The sequence below is a fragment of the Halichoerus grypus genome, chromosome 11 (assembly GCF_964656455.1).
Source record: "Halichoerus grypus chromosome 11, mHalGry1.hap1.1, whole genome shotgun sequence".
Classification (NCBI taxonomy): Eukaryota; Metazoa; Chordata; class Mammalia; order Carnivora; family Phocidae; genus Halichoerus; species Halichoerus grypus.
Genome location: NC_135722.1, coordinates 106,792,877 through 106,804,957, shown reverse-complemented (window position 1 = coordinate 106,804,957; position 12,081 = coordinate 106,792,877). Strand labels below are relative to the sequence as shown.

Here is a 12,081-nt window from a genome sequence, read left to right as displayed (position 1 = left end):
AGAGTCTCATCCTACCAGCAGGGGGGGACAAGAAATAGCCTACCTTCCAGAGTATCTGGAGTAAAGCCTGGGCAACTACATATGTATACAGCCTTCGACATTCTCTAAGCCCTGTTACGTTTATCCAGTCAATACAACTAGATCCCCCCCTTGGTGTCCTGGGAACAAAGCCCTGACTTGAACCAGAGCCCACGTGAGTGGAGCTCCCATCACTCGGTCCAGGTTTCGCCAGCTTCCTCCCACTAAAAGCTATACAAGGCGCTTTAGAATCCATGGCTTCAGACGGAATTGTTAACAGAAACAATTGACCAGGCTCATGACCCCAAACCACAATGCTGATACCTACTAATGCCACTACTGAATTCTATTATTTCCTAAAGCCTCTTCCTGAAGTGTCTCATTCATTTGGAGGTATTTTTAAACATATTTTGATGATCATTCTAGCATAAGCTAATCATTAGCCTTTGGACACTTATTTTCCATTTCTGGCTATCTCCAATGAAGACCAGCTCTACAGCTAAATCAATTTTTCCTAGTTTGATCCCACTCAACCTGGGTTTCCTGTTCTACTGACCCAGCCCTGTATACAAGTACCACAGGTTCAAGATAACACCAGTCAATGCTACCTATTTTCCTAATTATTATAGGTGCAACCACTACCCTATCCATATTTTCCTTTTAAAATGCTAACATCTTTAAAACCTGTCACCTGTCAAAAGGGGATTATTTCTTTCTCTGAAAAAGAGTAACAGTAATTCATGCTTCCCTCTGCAGGATCTTTCATATATCGTTTTCACTTCATATGTGGGCTATGGCAGCATATTTTCCTTCAATCTCCCAGACCTCCACTCGGCAATTTACAATTATGATTACACCTAACAATGGAGCGATTTCCTTTGAAAGCAATATGGCAGCAGTAACACAATCCACCAAAATACTTCCTGTAGCATATTCATTTAAAGGGATTATGAACTCAATGCATTTTTTAGATTGCAAAAAAGCAACAAATTTTAAGATAATATAGCTACTGAATTCTTCTTCCATTTGTTAAATAAAACTGTGAAATGCAATGCAACCCATAAAACAAAGCTACTGATTTGTTAAATGTGCGTATCTTATCTCTTCCACAAAACTTAAGAAACAGAAGAACATAACTCATATCTACTTAATACATGATACTCTGCAAATACAGCTCACTTCTTTGAATCCTCTGCAATTTAATATTCATTCATCAGTTTAAAAAACAAATGACAAAATACCCGGCAAATGGAGACTTTGTGTCCTGTAGATGCTCTTTCTTCAGAGAGTCATCTCTCAGGCTTTCATCTTGTGATTTTTCTCTCACGTCTTCTGAAATGTGCCCAGAGTCCACATCGCCCCTAGTTTCTAATGATCTTTGATATGAACATTTCCTGTCTCCTTCTCTTCCGTTGGATCGGCTCCACGATGAAGAACTTTCTTCACTGTTTTCTGTGGGTTTTCGAAAACCATAACGCACAGAATCCTGAGCAACCAATGCTGAAGATGAACTAGAAGGTTCAAAATTTCTGCCCTTGCTACGAAATGACAGTTCTTCATCATCAGAGGGTCTTAAAAATTTAGGTTTCAAATTTCCAAGAGAAGAAAAGTCTTGATTTTGCCTTGGATTGGATTGTCTTCTACAGGTTTCTAAAGACCCAAACCTATTATCTTTTTCATCACCACTAGACTTATCTTTATTGATGGTGTTTGTAGTATCTGTTGAACTATATCTATCCCTTAAATTTTTATTATATTTTACCAAGTCTGATTTTCTACTTTCTTGACTACTTTGTGCTTTATCTGAGTATGCTGGTTTCCTCCACCGTTCTCGTTTATCATCTTCTTTTGTGGTTGCAGTTTTTTCAGCTTCTTCTAATTTTGACTGAAATACTTCCAATGACTACAAAGGAGAGAAATTAAACAAAATATCTAAAATTAAAGAAGGTTCAATGACTTGTACCCCCATATGCCACTGTGCCATGATATACTGTTACCCCACAAAGAAGAGACGAAAAGACCCATACGATCATCCTAATTGATAAGGGCTTAAGTGTGCCCCCTCCCAATTCCTATGTTGAAGCCTTAACCCCTAGTACTCAGAACATGACAGCATTTAAAGACTGGCACTTGAAAGATGTTATTAAGTTAAAAGTTCAGTTGGGCCCTAATTCAATCTGATGGATATCCTTAAAAGAAGAAGAAATTTGGAAATACAAAGACATAGAATGGATGAGCACACAAAGAGAAAATCTGCGTGAGAGACACAGCTGAAAGGCAGCCGCCCCAGGAGAAACCAAACATTGTAAGGCCTTGATCTTGGACTTCAATTCTCCTGAACTATGAGAAAATAGATTTCTGTTGTTTAAGCCACCTAGCCTATGGAACTTTGTTATGGTAGTCCTAGCAAACTAAATATACTACCCTAAAATAAATGCTTAAAAAAATGTGATTAATCAACAAAAAGTTAACCAAATAATGAAAAATATCTGGGAACTCAAAAGAAGATCCACTATACCAAATGCCCAGCACTAAAACAAAATATAATACAGAGAACAGTGAAGACATCATTTCTAAAAAATTAATTCCTACTGTCAGTGAGATTCAAGAGGCTGCTACATTACTAAAACATAAGACTCTCATGAAAAACAAAGAGTTCAAGAACAAAGAAAAACTTGTAAATGAAAACTATGTGTCCAAAAACATGCAGATATAGTGAACAGAAGAACAGAAAGTATTGCATCCAATACTAGTTAATTCAACGGGAGCCTGGGCATTCTCTCTACTTAGGAAAAGATGGTAAGCAGATGTAATAAGGAAAAAAGACAGAAGGACAATTAATTCTAAGAGTCTATTATGCATACATGAATACTACCAGAAAGAAAGAGCAAAGATAGAAGAAAGCATTAACAAAACGATTATAATAATAATATAAGAAAATTTCTCCAGTGAATTTTCCAGGTATGAAGGGCTCATCTGATAGCCTTAAGAGAGGGGAGAAAATGAAGCATATAAAGACTCATACATAAAAAAATCCTAATTCTGGGGTTGCCTGGGTGGCTTAAGCTCCTGGTTTCTGACTCTTGGTTTCAGCTCAGGTCATGATCTCATGGGTTGTGACATCAAGCCCCAAGTGAGTCTCTGCGCTCACGGTGGAGTCAGCTTGAAGATTCTCTCCCTCTACCCCTCCCCCCACTCATGTGCATGCGCTCTCTCACTCTCTCTCTCTCTAAAATAAATAAATCTTGGGGTGCCTGGGTGGCTCAGTTGTTAAGCATCTGCCTTCGGCTCAGGTCATGATCCCAGGGTCCTGGGATCGAGCCCCACATTGGGCTCCCTGCTTGGCGGGAAGCCTGCTTCTCCCTCTCCCACTCCCCTGCTTGTGTTCCCTCTCTCATTGTATCTCTGTCAAATAAATTAATTAAATCTTTAAAAAATAATAATAAAATAAAATAAATCTTTACAAAAAAAAAAAAAAACCCTAATTCTTGAGTCTCAAAATACATACATGCACAAAAAAAAAAAAAACTCTTCACAAAAATTAGATCAGGGAAGGAGGCAGTAAGCATGAACTGTAAACAAATGGGAGTAGGCAAATAACACATTACCTACAAAGTAAAGAAGGTAAAACTCTTGGGGCACCTGGGTGGCTCAGTAAGTTGAGCATGAGACTTTTGATTTCAGCTCAGGTCATGATCTGAGATTGAGATCATGAGATTGAGCCCCATGTCAGACTCCACACTCAGTGCCTACAATTCTCTCTCCCTCTCCCTCTTCAAAAAAAAAGTAAAACTGTTATCAACTCTTCATCTCTAATACTAAATACTACAAGCTACAGGATAATGGAATAAAGATCAAATTATGAAAGAAAAAGACAAGGCAATAATTCCTTACAGAATTCAATTCACAGTCAAACTATCCTTACCTGGCAAGGACAAAAGAAAGTCATTTTCAAAAATACAAGGAATCAGAAAGCAAACCATTTACTAATCAGGTGCAGGGGAAATCACTCAGGAACATTAAGCCAAACCATAAGGGAATTAGGGCAAAGATGGCTGAAAAAGGAAGAAACACTATAAACCAAATGGTAAATGTAATAGTTAAGTCTAAATAATTGTTCTTGTAGCTGTGAAGTTTAACACAATTGTCAAGAATAAGATGCATATTTTTAAAACTTATAATAAACTGGAATTAAAATTTCAAATTAGTTAATAAAAGAAAATACAAGGAAGCAAGTGAAAGTGTAAACACAGTGGTCCAAAACCTTTGGGATACAGCAAAAGCAGTCCTAAGAGGGAAGTATATAGCAATACAGGCCTACCTGAAAAAGCAAGAAAAATCTCAAATAAACAACCTAAAGGAGCTAGAAAAAAATACAACAACCAAAATCCAAACCCAGCAAAAGGAAGGAAATAATAAAGATTAGAGCAGAAATAAATGATGTAGAAATTAAAAAAAAAAAAAAAAACAGATCAATAAAACCAGGAGCTGGTTCTTTGAAAAAATTAATAAAATTGGTAAATCTCAGCCAGACTTATCAAAAAGAAAAGAGAAAGGATCCAAACAAATAAAATCACAAATGAGAGAGGAGAAATAACAACTAACATCACAGACATACAAACAATCATACAAGAATATTATGAAAAACTATATGCCAATAAACTGGACAACCTGGAAGAAAGGGATAAATTCCTAGAAACATATAAACTAACAAAATTGAAACAGGAAGAAATAGAAAACTTGAACAGATGGATAACCAGCAAAGAAACTGAATCAGTAATCAAAAAGATGGCTTCACAAACAAATTCTACCAGACATTTAAGGAAGACTTAATACCTATTCTTCTTAAACTATTCCAAAAAACAGAAAAGGAAGGAAAACCCAAATTCATTCTATGAGGCCATCATTCCCAATACCCAAACCAGATAAAGACACAACTAAAAAAGAGAACTACAGGCCAATATCTCTGATGAACATAGACGCAAAAATTCTAAAAAAAAAAAAACCAACAAACCAAATCCAACAATACATTAAAAAAAAAATCAATTCACCACAATCAAGTGGGATTTATTCCTCGGTTGCAAGGGTGGTTCAATATTCACAACTCAATCAACAGGATACATCATATTAATAAAAGAAAGGATAAGAGCCATATGATCATTCCAATAGAGGCAGAAAAAGCATTTAACAAAGTACAACAACCATTCAAAAGATGTCCTTCGACAGATGAATGGATAGAGAAGATGCGGTTCATATATACAATGGAATATTACTCAGCCGTCAGAAAGGATGAATACCCAACTTTTGCATCAACATGCGTGGGACTGGAGGAGATTATGCTAAGTAAAATAAGTCAAGCACAGAAAGTCAATTATCATGTGGTTTCACTTATTTGTGGAACATAAGGAAGAGCATGGAGGACATTAGGAGAAGGAAGGGAAAAATGAAGGGGGGAAAATCGGAGGGAGAGATGAACCATGAGAGACTATGGACTCTGAGAAACAAACTGAGGGTTCTAGAGGGGAGGGGGTGGGAGGAGGGGTTAGCCTGGTGATGGGTATTAAGGAGGGCACATATTGCATGGAGCACTGGGTGTTATACGAAAACAATGGATCATGGAACACTACATCAAAAACTAATGATGTACTGTATGGTGACTAACATTAACAAAAAAAGAAAAGAAAAAAGAAAAACTCTCAACAAGTAGGATTAGAAGGGACACACCTCAACACAATAAAGGCCATATATGAAAAACCCACAAGTAATATCATCCTACATGGGGAAAACCTGAGAGCTTTTCCTCTAAGGTCAGGAGCAAGACAGGGATGTCCACTCTCACCACTTTTATTCAACATAATACTGGAAGTCCTAGCCACAGCAATCAGACAAAAGAAATAAAAGGCATCCAAATCAGCAAGGAAGGAGTAAAACTTTCCCTATTTGCAGAGGACATGATACTATACACAGAAAACCAGAAAGACCCCACCAAAAAACTGCTAGAACTGATAAACGAGTTCGGTAAAGTTGCAGGATACAAAATCAATGTACAGAAATCTGTTGCATTTCTATACACCAATAATGAAGCAGCTGAAAGAGAAATTAAGGAATCAATCCCTTTCACAACTGCACCAAAAACAGTAAGATACCTATGAATAAACCTAACCAAAGAGGTAAAAAGACCTGTACTCTATAAACTATAATATACTAATGAGGGGTGCCTGGGTGGCTCAGTCGTTTCGCGTCTGCCTTCGGCTCAGGTCATGATCCCAGGGTCCTGGGATCGAGCCCCACATCGGGCTCCCTGCTCAGCGGGAAGCCTGCTTCTCCCTCTCCCACTCCCCCTGCTTCTGTTCCTGCTCTCGCTATCTCTCTCTCTGTCAAATAAATAAAATCTTTAAAAAATAAAATAAAATAAAATACTAATGAAAGAAATTGAAAAGGACACAAAGAAATGGAGACATTCCATGCTCATGGATTAGAAGAATGAATAGTGTTAAAATGTCTACACTGCCCAAAGCAATCTACACATTTAATGCAATCCCTATCAAAATACCATCCACTTTTTTCAAAGAAATGGAACAAATAATCCTCAAATTTGTATGGAACCAGAAAAGACCCCGAATAGCCAGAGGAATGTTGAATAAGAAAAGCAAAGCTGGTGGCATCACAATTCCGGACTTCCAGCTCTATTACAAAGCTGTCATCATTAAGACAGTATGGTACTGGCACAAAAACAGACACATCATAGAAAACCCAGAAGTGAACCCACAATTATATGGTCAATTAATCTTCAACAAAGCAGGAAAGAATACCCAACGGGAAAAGAATTTTCATCAATAAATGGTGTTGGGAAAACTGGACAGCCACATGCAGAAGAATGAAACTGGACCATCTTCTTACACCAGACACAAAAATAAATTCAAAATGGATTAAAGACCTAAATGTGAGACATGACACCATAAAAATCCTAGAAGAGAACAGAGGCAGTAACTTTGTTGACACGGGCTGTAGTAACTTCTTTCTAGGTATGTCTCCTGAGGCAAGGGAAACAAAAGCAAAAACAAACCATTGGGACGACACCAAAATAAAAAGCTTCTGTACAGCAAAGAAAACATTCAACAAAAACTAAAAGGCAACCTATGGAATGGGAGAAGATATTTGCAAATGACATATCTGATAAAGGGTTAGTATCTAAAATATATAACTTATAAAACTCAACACCCAAAAAATGAATAGTCCAATTGAAAAATAGACAGAAGACATGAATAGACATTTTTCCAAAGAAGACATACAGATTGCCAACAGACACATGAAAAGATGCTCAACATCACTCATCATCAGGGAAATACAAATCAAAACTACAATGAGATATCACCTCACACCAGTCAGAATGGCTAAAATCAACAACACAAGAAACAACAGGTGTTGGCAAGGATGTGGAGAAAGGGGAACCCTCTCACACTGTTGGTGGGAATGCAAACTGGTGCAGCCACTCTGGAAAACAGTATGGAGGTTCCTCAAAAAGTTAAAAAGAGAACTACCCTATGATCCAGCAATTGCACTACTAGATATTTACCCAAAGGATACAAAAATGCTAATTCAAAGGGATACATGCACCCTGATGTTTATAGCAGCTTTATTTACAATAGCCAAATTATGGAAGCAGCCCAAGTGTCCATCGACTGATGAATGGATAAAGAACATGTGGCTCCTATCACCATAGAAATCCTAGAAGAAAACACAGGCAAGTACTGTATGTGCGTGTGTGTGTGTGTGTGTATACACATACATACACTGGAATATTACTCAGCCATCAAAAAGAATGAAATCCTGCCATTTGCAATGACATGAATGGAGCTAGAAAGTATTATGAAGTGAAATAAGTCAGTCAGAGAAAGACAAATACCATATGATTTCACTCATACGTGGAATTTAAGAAACAAAACAAATGAGCAAAGGAAGGAAAAAAAGAGAGAGACAAACCAAGAAACAGACTCTTAACTCTAGAGAACACACTGATGGTGACCAGAGGGGAGGTGGGCGGGGGGATGGGTGTAACAGGTGATGGGGATGAAGGAGCACACCTGTCATGATGAGCACCAGGTGTTATATGGAAGTGAATCACTATACTGTAACCTGAAACTAATATTACACTGTATGCTAACTGGAAATTGAATAAAAACTTAAAAATTTTTTTTTCAAATTATTTCAACAAAATCTGAGAGGTGAGATGGGGGATTAAAACGTGCTGAAGTTATTATCTTAGCCTAGGCAGAGATAATCCATAACATTTCATTTTATTTATTTAAAAATGTAGATTTAACATGTTTCTTAAATTGAGTAACAACATGAATAGAACAGAAATGATGGCGAGGGTATTTTCATAATGAAAGCATTACCTCAAAGGCAACTTTCTTCCTCCTTATTGAGACATGAAATAATGGTGTGTCTACACTTAGTGGCTTCTTAGATTCCATAAAATATCGTAATGATACAAACAACAAAAACAGCAATGACCACAATGTATCCAATGCTCATTATATTACCTACTTTACATCATTTAAATGGGTCCCAGGAGATTCCACCTAGGTTTGAACCTCCTGACTGACCATCTAATTGTGGTGAAGGTAGTCAGCCCCTGTGTGCCTCAGTTTCCACATGTACAAAACAAGAATAATAGTGCTGCTGTAGTAAAAGAATTAATTATACATGAAGCACTTCAACAGTGTCTGGCTCATGAAAAGTACTCAAATTTTTATTAATGCGCGCAACAATTCTATGAGGCTGATACTAATAGACGTGTTTTCATAATGGCATTTTAAATGGAAAAAGAAGAAAACTAGCTTCCAGTGCTTTTATCAAAGTTCTGAAATTCTATTTCGAGAGGACAAATAAGATCCAATATCATAATACTGAGGAGAAAAAGCAAAAGTAATCATCATTTGCATATAACTATCTTCCCAGAGGACCCAATTTAAAAAATTAGATTTAATGACATGAGTTTAGAAAATTGGCATTCTAGCACCAACAGAAAGCCTGAAAACATAAAGGAAAAAAGATTCAATACACAACTGGAAAAAAAATTTTTAAACCTTAAGGACCCATGTAACAACTGCACAGAGAAATTTACTGAAGAGCATAAATGAAACTTGAATAGAGAAATATCCAATATTTTAGGAGGAGATGACTCAACATTATAAAAATATTAATCATACCTGATTTATCAATACATTTAGCTAAATTTAAATCAAAATTCCAAAAGAGATCTGTAAATTTATGATGAATTTTGGGAAAATGTTTATTTCTGTTGAGCTTTAACCTGACAAAATGATTCTAAATTTAACAACAACAAAGAAATGTAAGAATGAAGAGCTAATTTTTTAATAACTAATAAAAAAAAGACTTACCCTGTCACATAGTAGGTGTTCACTACTTATCTGCAATGTGCATGAGTTACTGAAAACTACAATAATTCTAAGAGTATGATACTAATTCCAGGAAATAACAGAAAAATGAATAGAGCAGATTTGAGAGTAAAAGAACAGACTTATTTTATGAGACAAGTTAATATATAATAAGTGTGTCATTTCAAATTAGTGGGAAAAGATTAATTTACTCAATATATTATAAACAACTATTTGAAGACCTAAGGAAAGTTAGAAGCCTATTTACAACATACACAAATATAAATTCCAGAAAGATTAAAGATATGCATAAAAAATAAAACTGAGCAAGTACTCAAAGTAAATATGGACATACATTGCTATGATTTTGGGGTGAAGAAGGCTTTTCAATGAATTACAGCAAGAATATTAAGTCATGAAAGAAAAACCTGAAGAATTTTGTTAGGTAACAATATTCAAAACTTACCCATAGCAAATATAAACAAAGGCAAAAGCAAATATGAAACTAAGAGAAAAACGTGAACAGACTTATTAAAAGATCTTAAAGAAATCAATATCCCAAAAGAAAAATGGGAAATGTTACCAACAATCAATTCACTTAAAAATACAAATGGCCAAAAATATATGAAAAAAATATACCAATTCACTAGAAAACAAAGGTATAAAAATAAAAGCAATGAAAAAAAATTTGTTTGTCAAACACAGTACCAGACTAAAAGAATGAGAATCCTACTGTTGAAAACCAAGTGACAGACGAGTCACTGTAATGGAAATATAATTTGTTAACCTTTCTGTAGAGAAATTCGGCAATATATATCTCACTTCAAGTGTCTATATCCTTTAAAGTAACAATTTTGTTTATAGTAATTCATCTTAAGAAAAAAACCTGATAAGTATGCAAAACACACTGAACAAAGATTATCAGTACAATACTATTTAACAGGGGAAAAAAAGACATAAATGTCCCTCCACTGACAATTAAGTAAATAAATACACAGTAAATCCATACAAATATATATTAAAATATTAAGAGGTCATTAAAATGTATATATTTACTGACATCCAACTATGCCTATACTAGTAAGTGAAAAAAGGAGAATGTATTTTATGAGCCTACTTTTATAAACTATTTTAAAAGCATGTAACAAACAGAAAAAAATCTGGGAAACTGTATACATCAAAATTTGACACAGATTCCTTTTGAAAAAAGAATGATTTTTCTCTCTCACTTTTGCCTGCCCATATTCTTTTTTTTTTTAATTTTTTTATTGTTATGTTAATCCCCATACATTACATCATTAGTTTTAGATATAGTGTTCCATGATTCATTGTTTGTGCGTAACACCCAGTGCTCCATGCAGAACGTGCCCTCCTCAATACCCATCACCAGGCTAACCCATCCTCCCACCCGCCTCCCCTCTAGAACCCTCAGTTTGTTTCTCAGAGTCCATCGTCTCTCATGGTTCTTCTCCCCCTCCGATTTCCCCCCCTTCATTCTTCCCCTCCTGCTACATTCTTCTTCTTTTTTTCTTTCTTAACATATATTGCATTATTTGTTTCAGAGGTACAGATCTGAGATTCAACAGTCTTGCACAATTCACAGCGCTTACCAGAACACATACCCTCCCCAGTGTCCATCACCCAGTCACCCCATCCTCCCACCCCACCCCCCACTCCAGCAACCCTCAGTTTGTTTCCTGAGATTAAGAATTCCTCATATCAGTGAGGTCATATGATACACGTCTTTCTCTGTTTGACTTATTTTGCTCAGCATAATACCCTCCAGTTCCATCCACGTCATTGCAAATGGCAAGATCTCATTCCTTTTGATGGCTGCATAATATTCCATGGTATATATATACCACATCTTCTTTATCCATTCATCTGTTGATGGACATCTTGGCTCTTTCCACAGTTTGGCTATTGTGGACATTGCTGCTATAAACATCGGGGTGCACGTACCCTTTCGGGTCCCTACTTTTGTATCTTTGGGGTAAATACCCAGGAGTGCAATTGCTGGATCATATGGTAGCTCTATTTTCAACTTTTTGAGGAACCTCCATACTGTTTTCCAGAGTGCCTGCCCATATTCTTGAAATCTTATTTTCTAAACCTGCTTTTTTCTAGAAATTAAAAAAAAAAAAAAAAAGACCACTAACTAATGAAATACTAAGATTATCCACATGGTAAATGGGGGAGCTGGTTCTAAAATACCATGTAAAATATTATGGTTCCATTGTTTTAAGAGTGTGTGTGTATATATATTTATTTTAAAAATACATTTTTTAAAAACCTGTTATATTGCAAAACTCTGGAGTATAACAAAATCTCTGGAATAAACACAAACTCTGAAATATATCAAAATTTCAACAGTGTTTATCTCAAGAGGTGTGCCATGGACGATTTCCTGCATTATTTAAATTTTCTCACAATGAGAAAATGTTATTTTTACATTAAACACACACACTTAAGTCGTACATACTTAACTTTCATATTCATCATGTCAATAAAAATATGCTAGAGAAGTTTACATGATAAAAAAAGGTAGACAATGGCTTCAGCAGTCGATAGAGTAGAGATTTAATATCCATTTAACTCAAAAGAGCTTCATGGCACAAAACACTGACAAAGTTGAAGACACTTATTTCTCATATAACTG

The 12,081-nt window shown here is 35.8% G+C and overlaps 1 protein-coding gene across 2 annotated transcripts in view; it reads right to left on the bottom strand.

The window, feature by feature from the left end:
- The window catches only part of CWF19L2 (CWF19 like cell cycle control factor 2), a 119,956-nt gene that overhangs the window by 82,192 nt on the left and 25,683 nt on the right, over positions 1-12,081 (bottom strand). For both annotated transcript variants that reach the window (XM_078059064.1, XM_036067852.2), the window contains exon 9: positions 1,260-1,921. In XM_078059064.1, the coding sequence (XP_077915190.1) occupies positions 1,260-1,921 (662 nt within the window). The remainder of the gene's footprint in view (positions 1-1,259; positions 1,922-12,081) is intronic.